This window comes from Procambarus clarkii, chromosome 69 (assembly GCF_040958095.1).
Source record: "Procambarus clarkii isolate CNS0578487 chromosome 69, FALCON_Pclarkii_2.0, whole genome shotgun sequence".
Taxonomy (NCBI): domain Eukaryota; kingdom Metazoa; phylum Arthropoda; class Malacostraca; order Decapoda; family Cambaridae; genus Procambarus; species Procambarus clarkii.
In genome coordinates, this window is record NC_091218.1 from 18,991,886 (window position 1) to 19,015,311 (window position 23,426).

Consider the following 23,426-nt stretch of genomic DNA (forward strand, 5'->3'; position numbering starts at 1 on the left):
CAATCAATCGAGAACTTCACTATGGGGCCAACAGGTCCACTGCAGCTTACCTGTCTCCTATGTTTCTATAATGGCTGGGACAGCACCTTGTATGTTTGGTCGTGTTCTGGAAGATAACAGAGTGTAGCTGGGTGTCAGCTGGTCATTGATATACATCGATATACATTGATAGTTGGCTGGGTATGTTTGATGTACAGCGCCTCGCAAATGTCCAGTCTTCTGTAGACGAGGGGTCACAATAACGTGGCTGAAGTATGTTGACCAGACCACACACTAGAAGGTGAAAGGACGACGACGACGTTTCGGTCCGTCCTGGACCATTCTCAAGTCCAGTCTTCTGTTTAGTTGTGTCTACCGATTATTATAGTGTTGTTTGTTATCAGGATATCTCTGGTTGTGTGTTATCCATGTTTATATTATTGTTTCCTATGAACCGTTTATTTGTATATTTTCTTGTTATCCAGATATGACAATCAAAATTAGAGTGTTTTTTTAATAAGCCTAGCCTAATGTGCAGCAATTCAGCATTAACATTAAATTGATGTTGATGTACATGAGATCAGTACTAACATGAATTTTTTCTTTTCTTCAGCAGGCTGGTGTCGGGGGAGTGGAGGAGGCGGAGACCAGTTGCGTCCCCTTGTGTGACGAAGCCATAGACGAGCCCCTCAGTCTCACCGCCTTCAGGGGCGAGCTGGACTCAGCTGTCTCTCAGTACATCTCTCAAGTGAAGGACCTCGGCTACAAGGAAGAAGGAGCCAGGGATCACAAGCTTCTCGCCGTCAAGTTCCAACTCGATCCTGATGATATAAAGCCCAAAAGCGAAGAGGAGATCGAAGAGGCGAAGCCAAGGATTAGAGTCGTCTCAAGAGAGGACAAGAGCGAGCAGACAGAGCTTGAGGTAGAACTCTTATCTCTAGACAACCCGTTGTATCTGACGCTCAGTGAATGTTCCTCTGGTCTGGTCCTTCACAGTGAGGAAGATCTCCCTCTCCATCATCACTACGAGAATGGTCACATCGGCAGAGAAGACGAACACATTTATGAAAACGTAGAGAATTCAACTGGCGAAGGGAAAGAGGGAGAGAAAGAAGAGCATTTGTACGATACTTTGCCGAGACGCAAACCAGACCTACCTCCGAAGCCAGATTTCCTGTCACAGCTTGCAGCCAGGCAGAGTGAGCCGGTTAAAAGAGCTTGGAATCCCTTCGTGAACTTAAGCGTCGACACAGGGGATCCAACACCTCCACTGAGTACCGCCTCGTCACTCTCATCGCCAGATTCTAACCTCTCCAGCAGTCACTCGGAGGAGAACAAGTCGACTCACACCACTATTACAAGCTCGTTTTTGACCACAAGTTCCAGAGAGACACTTGAGCAGACACTCATCCTCGACGGCTCAGAGACTTCGGATTTGGGGTCATCCGGAGGGGAGTATGATGTAGGCTCCGTTGAGGACTGGCCGCTACCCCCCACACCACCGCCAGGAGAAGAGGAAGTGGTGACAGTTCCAGACGATCCCTTACCACCTCCTCCGCCGGAACTGGCTCTCCAGCAGCTTGAAGAACAAGTATTCCGTGAAGAACAGGAAGAGAGGAAACTTGCACTCCAGAAGGAGACAGAACTTAAAGATCATGATCACACCTCCAAGACTCTGGAGCTTGACAAAACACAGAAGATCGAAGCCGTCAACACAAACCTCACCTCCAGAGAGGAGAAACTAAAGAAACCAGTCAATAAAACGTCGACAGAGTCTAAGAAGGAGCCTAAAATCATCCTTATCGATGATGACGACGAGAGCGAAGAATTTGACACTCCATCCATCAGACATTCTGTGATCATCGAGCTTAAGGATTCGTGTCCCGTTGTCCCTCAGAGTATAAAGCCTTCGGATATTAGGCGGAAAGAGAGTTTAAAGCGGAGCGAGAGCACCAAACACACAAGCGTCCTCAGGCGGACCAATAGCTATAACAAGGTAAACAGGCGGGAATCTCTCTGCGACCTTTTCCCCAGCATCAAGAGTGAGTTCAGGAAATCAGAAAATGGTGAAAGTGTTTCCGTGGGAGTGACTTCACCACAAGAAGAGCCTCCGAGCATTTCTTTCTCGGACACCAGTGAAAACAACACAGACCAAGTGATTGAAATTTCTGACGACGGTTCTTGGGGGACAAAGTCCACGGATATGGACTCTCTGAGTGCGTGTCAGAGTAACCGGGAGAATATTGATCCCTTTACCGGTAACCCCATCATGGCACCTCCACTGAGCCCTTCCGTTACCATCGCCGCCCCACCCACACAGTTCCAGACCGACGATGGTATGGACGGTGTATATAGTGCCAACGTCGTCAGTATACACTCAGGACCCTCGTCCTTCGCTGACTTCACATCTCTCGCAGACTTCGCCCCTCCGGAAACACCAACTTTTCTCTCTACACCTGAGACTATCCTCGAAGAACCTCCGTTACAAGAGCCTGATGTGAACGAACCTACTCCAATATGTCCATCTGAGGAGATGGATGTAAAGTCTCCAGCACATAAGAACCTTGGTGCCGCCATCATGGCTGGGTATGAAGAAGAGCTTCAGAAGAAGAAGAGCAGTATGAATCTTCCTGAGCACTCTCTTTTAGAGTTCGGTGACACAGTGCGAGACTTGGAGGAGCAACGAAGGTCTGTAATTAAGCAAATGACTGTCAAAGCCAAGAGGAAAGATACTTGGATCAAGACTTTCAACATGCATGACCAGGGAAAGGAGAACATCCCCGTTGCTCCATCTCGATCGAGGAGGAAAAACTCTCCTGTAAGGCCTCATACAGTCACCAAGTCTGCAGCAACCAGTCAAGAAACCATCGACCCACCCACAAATGGACACGTTGTGAAGGCAGAAGCCGCAATGGTTAGAAGTCACAAGAACTCCACAGACGCCTCTGCCCCACAGTATAATTTTTCAAAGACGTTCAAGACTCCCTCAGATATTGTGCAGCCAGTCGCGCCCCCAAATGCCTCACTGAATGAGAAGAATATGTTGCAACTTGAGCCGACAGTTGCAGTAGCCGCCGGCAAGAGTGAAAATGTCGCTGAAGAAATCGTTATCACGCCCAAGAACACAGAAATACTAGCCGCTCTATTTTCCCCGCCTACCAAAACGGCCGAAGCCACCAGTGAACACAAAACCTCTCCTCAGAGCTTCCCTAAGAAGATAGTGACCTGCGTGGAACCAGAGGAAGAATCTAAAGCTCCTTCGGCAGCTGTCCTAGCTCATGTAGAGGTTGATGAGCTGGTGAGTTTAGCAGAGGCTTCCTCGATGCAGTCAACTGGCTCTCCGGTGCCCAGTAACAAGAGTGAAGGCACTCTTGTGAAGACTCAAGAGCTCCCTGTGGACACGGCACCCAACCTCTCACATACGACGTGCTCGGAGCCCCACTTCCTGGGTGCTCTTACCAAAGACGAAGAGGAGGAGGAGGAGGAGGAGAACGCAATGGTGAGAGAAAAGAATGAGATCAATCTGGCCCACATGGCCCTGGCCAAATTCGTACGCACCGAAGTAACAGAAGAGAATCACGAAGCGAAAAATATCGATCTACAGGAGACGGAAGAGAAGGAGGAAGTAAAGATAGTCGAAGAGAAGAAAACTGAACAGGAAGTGAAAAAAGTTGAGGAAAAGAAGGCGGAAGAGAAGCAGGAAGCAATAATAATGGAGAAGCGAGAGGCGGAAGAGATCGAAGTGGACAAAGTGATGGAGGCGACGACCGAGACCAACCCTAATACAGCTCCTGAAGGTAAGGATTTCAGGTTGTGTGGCTAGGGTAGTTCAGGTTAGGGTAGTTCAGCTAGGGTAGTTCAGGTTAGGGTAGTTCAGCTAGGGTAGTTCAGGTTAGGGTAGTTCAGCTAGGGTAGTTCAGGTTAGGGTAGTTCAGCTAGGGTAGTTCAGGTTAGGGTATCACTTTCCTCTCATGTACAGTAGGGCTTAGCACTCACTCTCACCACCAACACCTTACGGGCTATTCATGCCCGTGCCACCTCTTGGGTGGCTTAATCTTCATCACTCAATCAATCACCAACACCTTACTCGTAACGAAGCGTTGTCATTATCAACTAGTCACAAACTCACCAATAAATCACCTTGGGCCAAAGAATTTACGAACGTCGTTATCTATCCATACCACTTAGCGGCTTCTGATAATTACATACAGCGATGAAATACCTGGCTTTAGTTCTTAAGACTTACAAATACAATATACTAATTTGCATTAGGGTATACACATACACAGTTGCTACACACAAACAACGGTATAAAACAGCATGCAGGACAACGGTACAACAGACAGACACCGGTACTCAACAAAGGCATACAGAAGGATGCCTCATCATTGCGTTACATCACCGTAAACACATTATATGAGTGAAGGCACTCTGCGTTTATCTCCAGTTCCCGCAAATAACAGTTGGCAATCCCTTCACAACTCCCTCAACTCAAGGAACAACAGTTCACTCAAGTTTCACGCTCGGTCCATTTTATGTAACCTCTACGGTGCCTGTAGATGAATGACATCTCTTGAGCTATTTAGGCAGGTCGGCGTTCGATCCCCCGATGATCCAAGGCACTGTTCCCTCCCTCCATCCTATCCCGGATCTTTGTCTTCACATCCCTCCTTGTTATATAGTCATACTGGCTTGTAGACACTTAAGTCACAAGAACGTGACTGAAAAATTGGCTCAATTCAGAAAATATGGAATTGTGGGTTGGGCTTCGTACTGGCTTAGTACCTTCCCCTCATACCTTGGGTTTATTTAGTAGTTAAAAGATGAAGATAAAGAGCTACAGTGGCTGTATTACAGTACAATACAGTAATAATTGTGGTGGTTTTGTTCCGAGGGCCGGTAATACAACAGGTGTCACGGTACTGTAATTGTATGAGATTATAATAGATTTAATGTCAGTCTCCTAATTGTGAGAGACTACTGTAGATATCATGGATCGTATGATAATACGTTGGATATCATGGGACTGTAAAAGTGTGTTGTTGTAGGGGATTGTAGTAAAGGTACCTACCTACCTTGAGGCTACCTTGAGGTGCTTCCGGGTCTTAGTGTCCCCGCGGCCCGGTCGTCGACCAGGCCTCCTGGTTGCTGGACTGATCAACCAGGCTGTTAGACGCGGCTGCTCGCAGCCTGACGTATGAGTCACAGCCTGGTTGATCAGGTATCCTTTGGAGGTGCTTATCCAGTTCTCTCTTGAACACTGTGAGGGGTTTGCCAGTTATGCCCCTTATGTGTAGTGGAAGCGTGTTGAACAGTCTCGGGCCTCTGATGTTGATAGAGTTCTCTCTCAGAGTACCTGTTGCACCTCTGCTTTTCAACGGGGGTATTCTGCACATCCTGCCATGTCTTCTGGTCTCATGTGGTGTTATTTCTGTGTGCAGGTTTGGGACCAGCCCCTCAATTATTTTCCACGTGTAAATTATTATGTATCTCTCCCGCCTGCGCTCAAGGGAGTACAGATTTAGGCTCTTTAGTCGGTCCCAGTAATTTAGATGTTTTACTGAGTGGATTCTAGCAGTAAAGGATCTTTGCACGCTCTCTAGGTCAGCAATTTCTCCAGCTTTGAAAGGGGCTGTCATTGTGCAGCAGTACTCCACTCTAGATAGCACAAGCGTTTTGAAAAGTATCATCATCGGTATAGCATCTCTAGTGTGAAAAGTTCTTGTTATCCAACCTGTCATTTTTCTTGCAGTTGTGACGGCTACTTTATTGTGTTCTTTAAAGGTAAGGTCTTCCGACATGAGTACACCCAGGTCCTTTACATTGCCTTTTCGTTCTATGTTATGATTTGCCTGCGTTTTGTACGTGGTTCCTGTTTTTATGTTTTCAATTTTTCCGTAGCGCATGAGCTGAAACTTATCCTCGTTGAATACCATATTATTTTCTGTAGCCCATAGAAAGACCTGATCTACATCTGATTGGAGGTTTGCCGTGTCCTCTATGTTGCCAACTCTCATGAAAATCCTAGTGTCATCTGCAAAGGATGATACAGTGCTATAGGTTGTGTTCTGGTCTATGTCCGATATGAGGATGAGAAAAAGTACTGGAGCAAGCACAGTACCCTGGGGGACTGAGCTCTTCACGGTTGATGGGCTGGATTTTATTTTGTTGACTATTACACATTGGGTTCTGTCAGTCAGGAAATTGTAGATCCATCTGCCTATTTTCCCGGTAATTCCTTTTGAACGCATTTTATGTGCAATAACACCATGGTCACATTTATCAAAAGCTTTTGCGAAATCTGTGTAAATTACATCAGCATTTTGTTTGTCTTCCATAGCATCTAATGCCATATCATAGTGGTCCAGCAACTGCGACAGGCAAGAGCGCCCTGTTCTGAAACCATGTTGTCCGGGGTTATGGAGATGCTGTGATTCCATGTATTTTGTGATCTTACTTCTTAGCACTCTCTCAAAAATTTTTATGATGTGCGATGTTAGTGCTATCGGTCTGTAATTTTTTGCCTCTGCCTTATTTCCTCCTTTATGGAGTGGTGCTATCTCTGCTGTTTTTAGTATGTCAGGGATAACGCCAGTATCTAGGCTTTGTCTCCACAGAATGTGAAGGGCCTGCGATAGTGGTTTTTTACAGTTCTTGATGAATATGGAGTTCCAAGAATCCGGGCCTGGTGCAGAGTGCATAGGCATACTGTTTATGGCTTATTATAAGGTAGATATAATTGCTGGATATCTTATCTTGAGATAGTTGGTAGTTAGTTAGTTAGTAGTGATAGTTGGTAGTGGGAAGTTGTGATGTATTTAACCTCGCTGGTGACATCTGAAGTCCCCAGAATTAAGGGAACCAGCGAATAAGATAATCTCCGGTACATGTTGATAATGTATGGTCCACTCTGGAAACAATGAAAGGAGACATCATAGCAGGTAGTTTAAGGTCCAATATCACATGTGTTTGTGTGGAGGTAACTACTAATGCTGAATGATAAACTACATCTCCTTGTGTGGTATAAGATGTCACGCATTATCTTCATGACATCTTTGATCAGTTGAGAGTGAGTAAGTCTGTCGGTTTGTTGGGGGAGTTGTACTGGCTGGGGTTGATTGTAAAGCAGGGATAATGCTCTGTCTGTCTGTCTGTCTGTCTGTCTGTCTGTCTGTCTGTCTGTCTGTCTGTCTGTCTGTCTGTCTCTCTGTCTCTCTGTCTCTCTCTCTCTCTCTCTCTCTCTCTCTCTCTCTCTCTCTCTCTCTCTCTCTCTCTCTCTCTCTCTCTCTCTCTCTCTCTGTCTCTCTCTCTGTCTCTGTCTCTCTCTCTGTCTCTCTCTCTCTCTCTCTCTGTCTCTCTCTCTCTCTCTCTCTCTCTCTCTCTCTCTCTCTCTCTCTCTCTCTCTCTCTCTCTCTCTCTCTCTCTCTCTCTCTCTCTCTCTCTCTCTCTCTCTCCCTCTCTCTTTCTCACACACACACACACACACACACACACACACACACACACACACACACACACACACACACACACACACACACACCAGCCAAGGAAAGTTGGGCCTGGGGGGGTGTGGGGGAGCCACAGTAACAGCGGCAGGTGTTGAAGGTCCAGCCGCCTCCCCCCGCCAACAGGATTTCTAAATGTGTATATTCGTGTTGGCTTAGCTGCTCGTGTCCGCGGGTGTGGTGGTCCAGGGCCTTCCTCACACTTCTCTTCCCCCCCCCCCCCACCAACTGGACAAACTATCTACGGGCTCACCATAGCCCGTGCTACTTGGAACTTTTTGTTCCAGGTAGCGAGTCTTTAACAACAACAGCCACTGGTCTAGCTGCTCTCGATCTCTTGGGCGCTGTGACCCGGCGGTTGTGTCTGGAGCAGTATCAGGCACACACACCACCTACACCCACACACCCGCACACCACACACCGCACGCCACACACCCGCACACCCACACCCACACACCACACCCACACAGCAAGCACAGTTGTGTTGGCCAAACACACCTCTGACACCGTTGCTTTGCTCAGTCAGGAGGCGCCCTCTTTAACCTCTGGGGAGGAAAGTGAGAATTTCCCGTAAGCACCATAACAAAGCCATAACGTCTGGCACCTGAAAGAACTTTCTCCACCAAATTTTTTATTATTATGATAATTTTAAAATGAAAATGCAAGTTCCAGACAAGAATGTCGATTTTAAGCAAGAATTTGGTGAGAATCTATATATGAATTTTAGGTTGCTAACCTACACTTGAAATAGCTCAGTCCCCACGACTATCATAGACCCTCCACGTTCGCATAGAAGTAAATAGGTACCTGGGAGTTAGACAGCTGCCACGGGCTGCTTCCTGGGGATGTGTGTAAGAAAAAGTAGGCCTGGTCGAGGACCGCGCCGCGGGGACGCTAAGCATTGATATCATCTCAAGATAACCTCAAGATAGACCTTACCACCCGACAAGTGTATCTTAGATCCACAACTTTGTTCCAGAACAAGAGTTTACTGAATTCTTGTCTGAATCTCAACTAGTGTTCCAAGATGCGGACGAGCATAACCAACACAAAATGTTGATAACCAAAGATGATCATAGATTCCTTTCACGATAATCTTCACTAATTATAACTCCCATCCCCATCTTATACCCACAAGAATATAATCCACTGTATAATATATCCATATCCATCTTATCCATCCAGAATATATCCATCTTATATCGTGATCCCATCTTATACCCACAAGAATATAGTCCACTGTACCGTGGTTTCTAGAGATGAACATGAACTGAGCGCCTTATGTTGTGGGTGCCAACTTGTGGTTGGCCACGAAGCTGAGCCAGTTTTTTTTTTTTTTTGAGATATATACAAGAGTTGTTACATTCTTGTACAGCCACTAATACACGTAGAGTTTCGGGTAAGTTCTTAATCCTATGTTCCCTGGAATACGACTCCCCACGAAGAATCGTTGTTACAACCAAGTACCCATTTTACTGATGAGTTAAACAGAGGCTACAGTTAAGGATTTGCGCCCAGTAAATCCTCCCCGGCCAGGATACGAACCCATGACAAAGCGCTCGCGAAACGCCAGGCGAGTGTCTTACCATTACGCCACAGAGACTCGAATCTTAAGAACATATGTCTTGCATGTAACATGAAGTCCACCAGCATCTAACTGTTGCTGAAGGCTCTGATACGTTAGCCAGTTAGCCAGATAGTGTGAAGACTATAGAGGAATCTTCTCTTTCTACTTCGCTGGTAGATAAAGTAGACTTGTGTTCCGAAGGCCGTAGACTTGAGAGAGCCCCAGCGAACACTATGGCCATCACACACACAGCTCACCTGATATATATGTGATAAATGTTAATGGTGAAAAGGGCTTTCTTTACGCCACAATAAAAGGTCAAAGGCTTTTGTTTACAACACAATGAAAGGCCAAGAACTTTTGCTTACATCACCACAAAGTTTAAAGGACTTATGTGTATTCCTAAGGTGAAAAACGCCCCTAAACAGCTGCTTGACTTTTCGCAACACCTAGGAATAGAAGGTGTTTAGAATGCTTGAGATGTTCACTCCCCTAATCACCTGCTTGACTTTTCGCAACACCTAGGAATAGAGAAGGTGTTTAGAATGCTTGAGATGTTCACTTGAATACTCAAGTGAACATCGCTTGAGATTAACACTTGGATCTTTTCTGAACAGGTGTCTTGTACCCACACTTGCACTATTAACCCCAGTGTACACAAACACACCTAAACTGGCATGGGTGTCATATTAACAAGACGGAACACGTGAAAATAAAATACATAAATAGACAAGGACACATATATATAAACTGGAAACACACATGTACATCCCACATACATACATACATACATACATACATACATACATACATACATACATACATACATACATATATACATACATACATACATACATACATACATACATACATATATACATACATATATACATACATACATACATACATACATACATACATACATACATACATACATACATACATACATACATACATACATACATACATACATACATACACACACACACATAACCCCCCCCCCCCCCCCCACGATAGACACAGGTATCTCCTGACTCCAGACACATTTATGTTCATGTGTCATATTTCTGTCAAGAAATACGGGCTATTCCCGTCAACCGTCAACTAGCCCGTCAACATTACGGGCTATTCATGCCCGTGCCACCTCTTGGGTGGTTTAATCTTCATCAATCAATCATTCTGTCAAGCTCATTATGTACAAGGCGGAATTGGCACTTGGAATTGGGTGATTAGCCGTGGATAGTGTGATTGTGGTGCCGGCACTCTAGATAGTGAGAGGGGGTCAGGTTAGAGTGATTGTGGAACCCTGATGTAAGCTCTCCCTCGATTGTTTCCCGCCTTCCATAACCTGTTGGCTGTAAGCAGCTCTTCCCTAATTTACGGGCTATTCATGCCCGTGCCACCTCTCGGGTGGGTTTAATCTTCATCAATCAATCTTACCTAGTAATCTTTATTCTGTTTTGTCAATGTTCCAAGTTTATTTGATGCGTGTCGATGGTGGTCTCTTCAACATCTGGGGAGACATAGCAGTTATTTCATTATTTTCTCCAAGAAGGTTGAGGATGGGGGGGGGGTGGGGGTCCTTGAGGGTGTGGGCATGAGGGTGCTCACATCTGGGTGTGGGTAGAATCATGGGTATTGAACTCACTTGCCCGTTAGGACCCCTGGCAGCCTCCCAAACACGCTCCAGTCGGCCCACACTCACTTGCATCATATCAGACTTGCTAGTGTGTAGGTTTCCACATGCTGGTGGCACCCTGTGGGAAGGGGGGAGGTTTCTGACCCTGTGACCCCTGTATGAACCGGTTCCAGCTTTCTGCTAGACTCTGTGACGCAAATATCAAAACTAAATCCCACATATAACGCACTCAAACCGCATCATTGAAAGACAAAAGAAGTATACAAGATTTGGATGTAATAATGTCAGAAGACCTTACTTTTAATGAACACAATAAAGTAGCTCTCACAACTACCAGAAAAATGACAGGTTTATAACAAGACACTTTCAAACAGATGATACTTTTTAAGACACTAGTGCTCTCTAGAGTGGAATATGGTTGCTCACTAACAGCGCCATTCAGAGCTAAATTATTGGGACCGCTTAACAATTTTAAATCTATTTTCTCTAAAGCTCAGGCGAGAGAGATACATAATAATTTACACTTGGAGAATATTAGAGGGAAATATCTGCACATAGAAATACCTGTACGTGAAACCAGGAGGCATATGGCCGCATGTCCGTAACATCCCAGTTAAAAAGCAGAGATGCAATTGACACGTTGAGAGAACTCAATGAACATCAAGGACTCAAGACTTCTACACATAAGAGGCATAACTGGCCGACCTCTCAATGTTCAAGAGAGAGAGAGAGAGAGAGAGAGAGAGAGAGAGAGAGAGAGAGAGAGAGAGAGAGAGAGAGAGAGAGAGAGAGAGACAGACAGACAGACAGACAGACAGACAGACAGACAGACAGACAGACAGACAGACAGACAGACAGACAGACAGACAGACAGACAGACAGACAGAGAAAGAGAGAAAAGGGGTGAACTAGAGTGTAAAAATGGCGCGCATGTTATTATTGTTTACTCTGGTCCACGTGCTTGATCAGCTGGTCTTTAATCAGCTGATGGCTGCTCGAGCAAGCAGTGGTAACATTCTACTTTGTTTTATTGTCTTGTGAGACGGAAAGAGCTAAATGTTATATTATGTTATGATATTATTGTTAATGGTTGGGAGAGTCTTATATAACACTACAATCTCCAACACTACCTTGGTACCCCCTTAACTTTCACAAAAGAAAACTCACTCCTTCATAGATATATAAAAAATGGGGGTTTCCTTGTAATGGGGTTTGTTTATAGTCTGTCGCTTGAGGTGCTTGCGAGTCAAAATCTCAGAGGGATTATCAACCTTGTTGAATCGTGTGGGTATTGGGTATAGCTCTCTCTTACTACCCCGCCAGGGAGATGTCTGGATGTGTTGTAGGTTGCCCCCTTGCCTCACCCCCCCTACCCCCCCTGCCTCCCCCCCTGCCTCCCCCCCCTGCCTCCCCCCCCATTCCTCACCCCCCCCCCACTGCCTCACCCCATTCAGGTCAATAATAGTGAAGACTTTCACCATCGTCTGGCGAGTCAAGCAGCATCCCATCTTCCTAAATATTAGTGCTTATAATACCTATTTGGCCCAAGGTACAAGTAGGTACAATTGGTCTCTTGGTACACATGTGGTAGGACTATATATATACTCGTAGTGCCTGAACGTCTGGATTTAGAGGTGTAATGGATTAGTGATAAATGATGCTGGGATTAATTTTTGTGTTTTGAGGTGTTTACTTTGTGTAGTGATGCTGTGAAGCTCTCTCTCTCTCTCTCTCTCTCTCTCTCTCTCTCTCTCTCTCTCTCTCTCTCTCTCTCTCTCTCTCTCTCTCTCTCTCTCTCTCTCTCCAGCCACACAACGTAACACCTTATCCCCAATCATCATCACCACATTACCAACGTGTGCCGTAACGATCACATAACGAGCCAATCACCGCCTCCAATTACATGCCGTCATAAGACACCATCTCAGCCATATAAACTACCTCTCAATTGTTCAATCACCAGTCGTCTGAGATTGCGACCAGCTCACAAGACCACACGGACGAAAGCCCGCGCCGGAGATGAGGTTAAAGATGATGCGAAAGACATTAAGTAAGAATATATGAGAAATAAATAAGGGGTGAGAATAATATATTCAGTAGGACACGCCATGGACCTCGTTAGACCAGAACGTAACTGCCTTGTTTAGTGTTTAAGGAGCTTAGCCAGTCAGTTGGTAGTCACAGGAATAGGTGAGAAGCAAAATCAGAGTCATACGAGGAAAGATTAAGGCACAAGATACTCCACAGGCACCGCTCCTGTGCCAGGTAAGTTACGGGCTCACCATAGCCCGTGCTACTTGGAACTTGTTCCGATTAGCTGAATCTATAACAACAACAACAACAAGATACTCCATTAACAGAGAATCAGGGATATCAACCTAACTCAACAAATCTAAACTTGCTAACATTAAATCAGGTTTTGTGAGTATTTTTTTTTTTACAATCAGAAAATATTAAGGAAACACGCATATATGATCAGTCAAAGAAACGCGACAATGTCCTCAAGAAAGGTAAATGCCGTTTCAAAACTGAAAGTTTTCTAGCAAAAACTGTGTGAATGCTTACTGGTTGGTCACTAATACTTTGGTGGGAGACTTCTCTGTGTTCTACTCCACAGGAACCAGGTTCAAATTGTGTGTGCACCAACCACAGCCATTCACAACCACATCCATTCACAATCACAGCCATTCACAATCACAGCCATTCACAACTCAGCCATTCACAATCACAACCATACACAATCACAGCCATTCACAACCACAGCCACAATCACAGCCATTCACAACCACATCCATTCACAATCACAGCCATTCACAATCACAGCCATTCACAATCACAGCGATTCACAACTCAGCCATTCACAATCACAGCCATTCACAACCACAGCCATTCACAACCACAGCCATTCACAACTCAGCCATTCACAATCACAACCATACACAATCACAGCCATTCACAACCACAGCCATTCACAATCACAGCCATTCACAACCACATCCATTCACAACCACAGCCATTCACAACTCAGCCATTCACAATCACAACCATACACAATCACAGCCATTCACAACCACAGCCATTCACAACCACAGCCATTCACAAACGTGTTATTTCGTAATAACAGAGAAAGGAGAATGACGCGAATTGTAAAGTTTCTCCAACAGCATTAAAATAATAACAAAAAGCAGCATTTCCTCCAACAGAAATAAATGGGCCGGGATTCGAACCCAGGAATACACACCTGGATTTATTAACGCCAGGCATAACACCACAAATGCTATAGTTATATCGATCATATATGCAAGTTTATATATCTTTACAACATGATCAAATAACAGATATTCTATAGCTAGTCTCCTTATAGAGGAAAATACGAGCATTTGTTTACAAGAGATATTCCCGCGCGGGCCCTAAGCCTCTGACTGACCAAGCTATTGTTATTCATTTGAGTTTTAGTTAGAATGTTTACGACTCGTGAGGTGGCTTCAGAAATGTTCCTAAGCCTTAAAGGAAGGTCGCTTGAAGGGTTACAAGCTGTTTAAGTGTGAGAAAAAGCGTGTTGAAACCTCTTAATGTGTTGGTTGAGCCCTTAACACCTCTTCCTCCACAAGCTGCGACTTTCTGTGAAACGAAATTAAGGAGTTTGAAACCGAGGCTGAGCCAGATGTTACTATGTGACTTTCTCTAGTCTCGTGTTGGAGCTGCTGCTGCTGTTACTGCTGCTGTTACTGCTGCTGCTGCTGTTGCTGCTGCTGCTGCTGCTGCTGCTACTGCTGCTGCTGCTGCTGCTACTGCTGCTGCTACTGCTGCTGCTGCTGCTGCTGCTGCTACTGTTGCTACTGCTGCAGCTGCTGAAGCTACTATTATTCCTGCTTCTGCTGGTGTCTTCTGAAGGTACATATTGAAAAGGAGTTAGAAACATATATTGGTGTCTTCTGCTTCCTGTTTCTCTGGAAAAGGTATATAGATATATTATAGAACCAACTAACTGCCCCGGTAACTCCTCTTAAAGGAGAACGGGAGGTTGCAAAATGAATCACATTATCTTATCTTTCAAATGACTTGAAGTGATAAAGGCATACGTGGAAAGTCTTGTTTGCTTCAGAATGGAACCTGCTAATTTGAGAGTGAGGTGTAAGGCAGCTTCCTGTACCCCGGGGGACAGTAATGAGTGGAGAAAATGTGCTGGATACCGCTGAAAACATCTTGGAGAAAGTGTACAGGAGGAACAAGTTAGACTCGCGTAAGGAAAACGAAGGTTGGTTAGAGGAGGGAGGACTTTAGTTATTTCAAGGGCAGTGCACAAGAGAAAGCTGGTATGTGCGCGGGTCTCCAGTGAGAGTTGACCCTTGGGAAGGGAACGGTGTAGGAGGGAGGAGAGAGAGAGAGTACCTTTACTTTCTCTCCTATACCTTCCACTTCTTAACAGAAATCCTTTCCACAGACCTTAATCAAGGCATTCCCCAATATCTCCACCTACCTCAACCCCCGCCCAGTATATAGGAACTCTTTTTTTTCTTCTTCATCACACAGCCTCGCTCCTGTGCCAGGTAAATCCACTACGGGCTCACCATAGCCCGTGCTACTTGGAACTTTTGTTCTGAGTAGATGAATCTAAAATAACATTCTTCTTCATGCTGACGCGAACCCCCGCTCGGGGGGTATTGAAACAAGGAAGCCGCCCTCGTCTAGACAGGCTGATGACCTCTGAGGTGATCAAACTGGGTAGGAACCAGGGTACACGTAGCCCCTGCTGTGGCACTCTTAACAGTTTCACTTTTAGAAACTGCTCTGCGCCCCAGACTTGTACTGTAGTCTACTGTAGTACTCTCTAGCAGCTCCTCCGGCCGTGTTGGTCTTACTAGCGAGTACTTGCCCAAAACGCTTTGCGTAATAGTGGCTTTAGGCATTGTATGTACTAGCTCTATCTATTAATCCAACAAACTTTGTAAAATCTATTGTATGTATGTACCTTACCTAAATAAACATTTATTTATTTATTTATTTATTTATATTTATTATTTACATGCTATAGAGCCCAGACGCCGCCCGTGTCCGTAATTTTTGTGCACAAACATTTGTACATTTTGGTCGCATTTGTGCTGCCTTAGAGTGATTGTTTGATGAAGATTAAGCCACCCAAAAGGAGGCACGGGCATGAATAGCCCGTAAGTGGTGGCCCTTTTGAGGCATTACCAGTATCATTAGCTGATACTGGAGATCTGTGGAGGTGCGACTACACCCTGCGTGACGGGAGATGTCTCCCGTGGCTACCTTAATCTTATTTTCCTGTATATACTGTACGATTATTTGGGATGGCATTCACATAGGTGTGACTTAAGGAAGCTGGTGGTGGTGGTAGTAGGGGCTTGTGGTGGTGGTAGTAGGGGCTTGTGGTGGTGGTTGAAGGGGCTTGTGGTGGTGGTAGTAGGGGCTTGTGGTGGTGGTTGTAGGGGGCTTGTGGTGGTGGTTGTAGGGGCTTGTGGTGGTGGTTGTAGGGGGCTTGTGGTGGTGGTAGTAGGGGCTTGTGGTGGTGGTTGTAGGGGCTGGTGGTGGTGGTAGTAGGGGCTTGTGGTGGTGGTTGAAGGGGCTTGTGGTGGTGGTAGTAGGGGCTTGTGGTGGTGGTTGAAGGGGCTTGTGGTGGTGGTAGTAGGGGCTTGTGGTGGTGGTTGAAGGGGCTTGTGGTGGTGGTAGTAGGGGCTTGTGGTGGTGGTTGAAGGGGCTTGTGGTGGTGGTAGTAGGGGCTTGTGGTGGTGGTTGTAGGGGCTTGTGGTGGTGGTTGTAGGGGGCTTGTGGTGGTGGTTGTAAGGGGCTTGTGGTGGTGGTTGTAGGGGGTTTGTGGTGGTGGTTGAAGGGGCTTGTGGTGGTGGTAGTAGGGGGCTTGTGGTGGTGGTAGTAGGGGCTTGTGGTGGTGGTTGTAGGGGGCTTGTGGTGGTGGTTGAAGGGGCTTGTGGTGGTGGTAGTAGGGGCTTGTGGTGGTGGTTGTAGGGGCTTGTGGTGGTGGTTGTAGGGGGCTTGTGGTGGTGGTTGTAGGGGGCTTGTGGTGGTGGTTGAAGGGGGCTTGTGGTGGTGGTTGTAGGGGGCTTGTGGTGGTGGTTGAAGGGGGCTTGTGGTGGTGGTTGTAGGGGGCTTGTGGTGGTGGTTGTAGGGGGGCTTGTGGTGGTGGTTGAAGGGGGCTTGTGGTGGTGGTTGTAGGGGGCTTGTGGTGGTGGTTGTAGGGGGCTTGTGGTGGTGGTTGTAGGGGGCTTGTGGTGGTGGTTGTAGGGGGCTTGTGGTGGTGGTTGAAGGGGGCTTGTGGTGGTGGTTGTAGGTGGCTTGTGGTGGTGGTTGTAGGGGGCTTGTGGTGGTGGTTGAAGGGGGCTTGTGGTGGTGGTTGAAGGGGGCTTGTGGTGGTGGTTGTAGGGGGCTTGTGGTGGTGGTTGTAGGGGCTTGTGGTGGTGGTTGTAGGGGGCTTGTGGTGGTGGTTGTAGGGGGCTTGTGGTGGTGGTTGTAGGGGGCTTGTGGTGGTGGTTGTAGGGGCTTGTGGTGGGTTGTAGGGGGCTTGTGGTGGTGGTTGAAGGGGGCTTGTGGTGGTGGTTGTAGGGGGCTTGTGGTGGTGGTTGTAGGGGGCTGGTGGTGGTGGTTGTAGGGGCTTGTGGTGGTGGTTGTAGGGTGCTTGTGGTGGTGGTTGTAGGGGGCTGGTGGTGGTGGTTGTAGGGGCTTGTGGTGGGTTGTAGGGGGCTTGTGGTGGTGGTTGTAGGGGGCTTGTGGTGGGTTGTAGGGGGCTTGTGGTGGTGGTTGTAGGGGGGCTTGTGGTGGTGGTTGTAGGGGGCTTGTAGTGGTGGTTGTAGGGGGCTTGTGGTGGTGGTTATAGGGGGCTTGTGGTGGTGGTTGTAGGAGGCTTGTGGTGGTGGTTGTAGGGGGCTTGTGGTGGGTTGTAGAGGGCTTGTGGTGGTGGTTGTAGGGGGCTGGTGGTGGTGGTTGTAAGGGGCTTGTGGTGGTGGTTGTAGGGGCTTGTGGTGGTGGTTGTAGGGGGCTTGTGGTGGTGGTTGTAGGGGGCTTGTGGTGGTGGTTGTAGGGGGCTTGTGGTGGGTTGTAGGGGGCTTGTGGTGGTGGTTGTAGGGGGCTTGTAGTGGTGGTTGTAGGGGGGCTTGTGGTGGTTGTAGGGGGCTGGTGGTGGTGGTTGTAAGGGGCTTGTGGTGGTGGTTGTAGGGGCTTGTGGTGGTGGTTGTAGGGGGCTTGTGGTGGTGGTTGTAGTGGTGGTCTTAACCTACTAGCAACTTTCCCCGACTCATGTGGGTAACGGAGCACCAGAGGTGTTTTCAGAAGGCGGAAACACACTCCCCACTCACCGACCAATGGTAATACCGCCGTGTTGGCTATCGATTGAAACCACCAATTGCCTGAACGATAACAAGTGGAAATGTGAATGTAATGTTTATGCGGAAATTTATGTGTTGTAGACATGATGGTACAGTTCCCATTTTTTTTTATAACGTCTTTTGTGAGAAAATTGAATAGGATTTAACCTTCCAAACTAGAGAAAACGGTGGTGTTTACGATGAGAGAAAATGGGACTTGTAAATTTATTGGGTAACTGAAATATATATAGATATCATATATTCAGATTCAGATTCAGATTCAGATGTTTATTCAGGTAAGGTATATACATACAAGTGATGTTACATTAATGGATTGATATATAGATAGAGCTAGTACATACACTGCCTAAAGCCACTATTACGCAATGCGTTTCGGGCAAATATATATATAATATATATATATATATTTCCCCCCTCCCCCAACCCCATCTTCCCTCCCCAACCCCCTCCACCTTTCCCCCATCCCCCCTCATCCTCCCCAATGTCTTCCATTCTCACACAGCTGCTAGACCACAGGAGCATTTTTATCTACAGAGTTTAACACAGTCTACCCTTCATAGCTACATTTTCTCTCACTCCTGACTTTCTGATCTGGTTTTCTTTAATTTCTCTTAACCGAGGACTAAAGTAAACTCTAAATGCATACTCCCCGAGGCGCAGAGGTACACCTCTCGGTGTATATATATCCCTGTTAAGTTGCTTTTGTAACTCCTTCCGGGTTTAAGTACCAACTCGTCCACAACAGGAGATGTTTGCGGTGTTATGCCGAGTCTATATATATATATATATATATATATATATATATATATATATTTATATATATATATATATATATATATATTTATATATATATATATATATATATATATATATATATATATATATATATATATAACTTTAGAACACTTTCCCACCAGGAGACTCGAACCCTAGCCAGCACAGAAGCCTTCCAGCAACTGGCATAACAGGTACGCCATAACCCGCTCCACCACCTGCTCAGACCCTTAAAAGAGATGGTAATTTCGGAGTATTTATACACTCCAAAGATATACCACCTCCCAAGAGCACTAGAGCAAGTGAGGGGTCATTTATACGTTTATTTCATCAAGTCCCTGTTAATATGGGAGAACACTGTGTCTATGAACTTAAGGCACAACTCTCCTAAACACGAGAGTGAAGTATACAACTTTAGAACACTTTCCCACCAGGAGACTCGAACCCTAGCCAGCACAGAAGCCTTCCAGCAACTGGCATAACAGGTACGCCTTAACCCGCTCCACCACCTGCTCAGACCCTTAAAAGAGATGGTAATTTCGGAGTATTTATATACCCCAAAGATCAACACCTCCCAAGAGCACTAGAGCAAGTGAGGGGTCATTTATACGTTTATTTCATCAAGTCCCTGTTAATATGGGAGAACACATATATTATGAGTATATATATATATATATATATATATATATATATATATATATATATATATATATATATATATATATATATATATATATATATATATATATATATATATATATATATATATATATATATTTTGTTTTCAGCATTCAGGACTATTTCTTAAAGGGCGTGTTTAATGACTTTATATTTGTATTAACATAAGTCTATATCTATCTGTACTGTGTCTTATCTTATTCGTTTATATATCTCTAGTCACTATTAGGTAGAGGAAAATTGACAGAATCCCGTTTTTTGTTGCAGGTACGTGTGGGAGGCCAGACTGTTGTGTCCGGCATCGTGGCTGAAAGAGGTCCCAAAAGGTAGAATAATTTCTTTTTCTATGTATGGGGCTTGACACTGGAGTGGGGGGGGGGCTATGTATGTTCTACGTGTGACTGTATGTTCAACGTTGTTGTTGTTGTTGTTGTTATAGATTCAGCTACTCTGAACAAGTTCCAAGTAGCACGGGCTATGGTGATCCCGTAGAGGACTTTCCTGGCACAGGAGCGGTGCTGTGTGTCATGTCCAATGTGTTCTTGTGTATAAGATAGGCATTTATGAGGAGAAAACGTCAAGCCCCAACTTAGACAACTACTGTATCCTACAGCAGGAAAATACATTAACCTGCCAGATGTGTGCCTATAGCCAAGGCGAATTCGCCCAATGACAACACCACATTGTCTGCTCCGAGTACTGTGCTCACAACACTATTACCTATGATTAAGAAAAGTTACCGTAGCGTAGGTGGTAGCGGAGTGGGCAGGTGGAGCGATAAGACATATCTCAGATGACCTTGGCTAGTCCATTATGAGTATTTCAAGACCTTTCTTGCAAGGAGGACCACACCTATTCCTACACCATTCTTATTATTAATATCGTTATCACTATATTTCAGATATTATCTTTTATCTAGTGCTATTAAACTACAATTCACTCACCAACATTTTAACTAAACCCGACATTTTTGTGAGAATATTTCGGTAAAGCTAAAAACCAAATGTATAATTATTACACACGAACACACAGAACACAGTCTTTGAAGGCGGAACCAAAGAGCTAGAGCTCAACCCCCTCGCAAACACAACTAGCTGAGTACGCCATTTTCGGGCTTAGAGCCTAATCTTTATGGGTGAATAGGGGCATTTGCTGAGAACTGGTTTCTGACCTGTTCCTGTTTTCCATTATCAGGTTCAGGAGGGTTAAGCCCCTTCTACCGTCCCTTAGTGTCGTGTATCAGAAACTGTGTATCTTGTGAGACTTCTTTCTGGGTTTCTTAATTAATACGTAGTCATGTTTCCGTAAGCAAAATAATGTTGTGGTTATATTAATGTATTAAATTGGAGGGGGTTTCGTGCCCCTGTTGTTGGGGTACTGTTGTGGTACTGTTGTGGTACTGTTGGGGTACTGTTGTGGTACTGTTGGGGTACTGTTGTGGTACTGTTGTGGTACTGTTGGGGTACTGTTGTGGTACTGTTGTGGTACTGTTGGGGTACTGTTGTGGTACTGTTGGGGTACTGTTGTGGTACTGTTGTGGTACTGTTGTGGTACTGTTGGGGTACTGTTGTGGTACTGTTGTGGTACTGTTGGGGTACTGTTGTGGTACTGTTGTGGTACTGTTGGGGTACTGTTGGGGTACTGTTGTGGTACTGTTGTGGTACTGTTGGGTACTGTTGTGGTACTGTTGTGGTACTGTTGGGGTACTGTTGGGGTACTGTTGTGGTACTGTTGTGGTACTGTTGGGGTACTATTGTGGTACTGTTGGGGTACTGTTGTGGTACTGTTGGGGTACTGTTGTGGCACTGTTGTGGTACTGTTGTGGTACTGTTGTGGCACTGTTGTGGTACTGTTGTGGTACTGTTGTGGCACTGTTGTGGTACTGTTGTGGTACTGTTGTGGCACTGTTGTGGCACTGTTGTGGCACTGTTGTGGCACTGTTGTGGTACTGTTGTGGCACTGTTGTCGTACTGTTGTGGTACTGTTGGGGTACTGTTGTGGTACTGTTGTGGTACTGTTGTGGCACTGTTGTGGTACTGTTGTGGTACTGTTGTGGTACTGTTGTGGTACTGTTGTGGCACTGTTGTGGTACTGTTGTGGTACTGTTGGGGTACTGTTGTGGTACTGTTGTGGTACTGTTGTGGTACTGTTGTGGCACTGTTGTGGTACTGTTGTGGCACTGTTGTGGCACTGTTGTGGCACTGTTGTGGCACTGTTGTGGTACTGTTGTGGCACTGTTGTCGTACTGTTGGGGTACTGTTGTGGTACTGTTGTGGTACTGTTGTGGCACTGTTGTGGTACTGTTGTGGTACTGTTGTGGTACTGTTGTGGTACTGTTGTGGCACTGTTGTGGTACTGTTGTGGTACTGTTGTGGTACTGTTGTGGTACTGTTGTGGTACTGTTGTGGCACTGTTGTGGTACTGTTGTGGTACTGTTGTGGTACTGTTGGGGTACTGTTGTGGTACTGTTGTGGTACTGTTGTGGCACTGTTGTGGTACTGTTGTGGTACTGTTGTGGTACTGTTGTGGTACTGTTGTGGCACTGTTGTGGTACTGTTGGGGTACTGTTGTGGTACTGTTGTGGTACTGTTGTGGCACTGTTGTGGTACTGTTGTCGTACTGTTGTAGTACTGTTGTGGTACTGTTGGGTACTGTTGTGGTACTGTTGTGGTACTGTTGTGGCACTGTTGTGGTACTGTTGTAGTATTGTTGTGGTACTGTTGGGTACTGTTGTGGTACTGTTGTGGTACTGTTGTGGCACTGTTGTGGTACTGTTGTGGCACTGTTGTGGTACTGTTGTGGTACTGTTGGGGTACTGTTGTGGTACTGTTGTGGTACTGTTGTGGTACTGTTGTGGCACTGTTGTGGTACTGTTGTGGTACTGTTGTGGCACTGTTGTGGTACTGTTGTCGTACTGTTGTAGTACTGTTGTGGTACTGTTGGGTACTGTTGTGGTACTGCTGTGGTACTGTTGTGGCACTGTTGTGGTACTGTTGTAGTATTGTTGTGGTACTGTTGGGTACTGTTGTGGTACTGTTGTAGCACTGTTGTGGTACTGTTGTGGCACTGTTGTGGTACTGTTGTGGTACTGTTGGGGTACTGTTGTGGTACTGTTGTGGCACTGTTGTGGTACTGTTGTGGCACTGTTGTGGTACTGTTGTGGTACTGTTGTGGTACTGTTGTGGTACTGTTGTAGTATTGTTGTGGTACTGTTGGGTACTGTTGTGGCACTGTTGTGGTACTGTTGTGGTACTGTTGGGTACTGTTGTGGCACTGTTGTGGTACTGTTGTGGTACTGTTGTGGTACTGTTGTGGCACTGTTGTGGTACTGTTGTAGTACTGTTGTGGTACTGTTGTGGTACTGTTGTGGTACTGTTGTGGTACTGTTGTGGTACTGTTGTGGCACTGTTGTGGTACTGTTGTGGCACTGTTGTGGTACTGTTGTGGTACTGTTGGGGTACTGTTGTGGTACTGTTGTGGTACTGTTGTGGTACTGTTGTGGCACTGTTGTGGTACTGTTGTGGTACTGTTGTGGCACTGTTGTGGTACTGTTGTGGTACTGTTGTCGTACTGTTGTAGTACTGTTGTGGTACTGTTGTGGCACTGTTGTGGCACTGTTGTGGTACTGTTGTGGCACTGTTGTGGTACTGTTGGGTACTGTTGTGGCACTGTTGTGGTACTGTTGGGGTACTGTTGTGGTACTGTTGTGGCACTGTTGTGGCACTGTTGTCGTACTGTTGTAGTACTGTTGTGGTACTGTTGTGGTACTGTTGTGGTACTGTTGTGGCACTGTTGTGGTACTGTTGTGGCACTGTTGTGGTACTGTTGTGGCACTGTTGTGGTACTGTTGGGGTACTGTTGTGGTACTGTTGTGGCACTGTTGTGGCACTGTTGTCGTACTGTTGTAGTACTGTTGTGGTACT

At 45.8% G+C, this 23,426-nt stretch overlaps 1 protein-coding gene across 2 annotated transcripts in view; it reads left to right on the forward strand.

Moving 5' to 3' along the window:
* Positions 1-595: 595 nt before the first annotated feature.
* The window catches only part of mdu (meduse), a 162,378-nt gene continuing 139,547 nt past the window's right edge, over positions 596-23,426 (forward strand). For both annotated transcript variants that reach the window (XM_069311118.1, XM_069311119.1), the window contains exon 1: positions 596-3,776. In XM_069311118.1, coding sequence (XP_069167219.1) covers positions 2,183-3,776 — 1,594 coding nt within the window. In that variant the 5' untranslated portion in view covers positions 596-2,182. The remainder of the gene's footprint in view (positions 3,777-23,426) is intronic.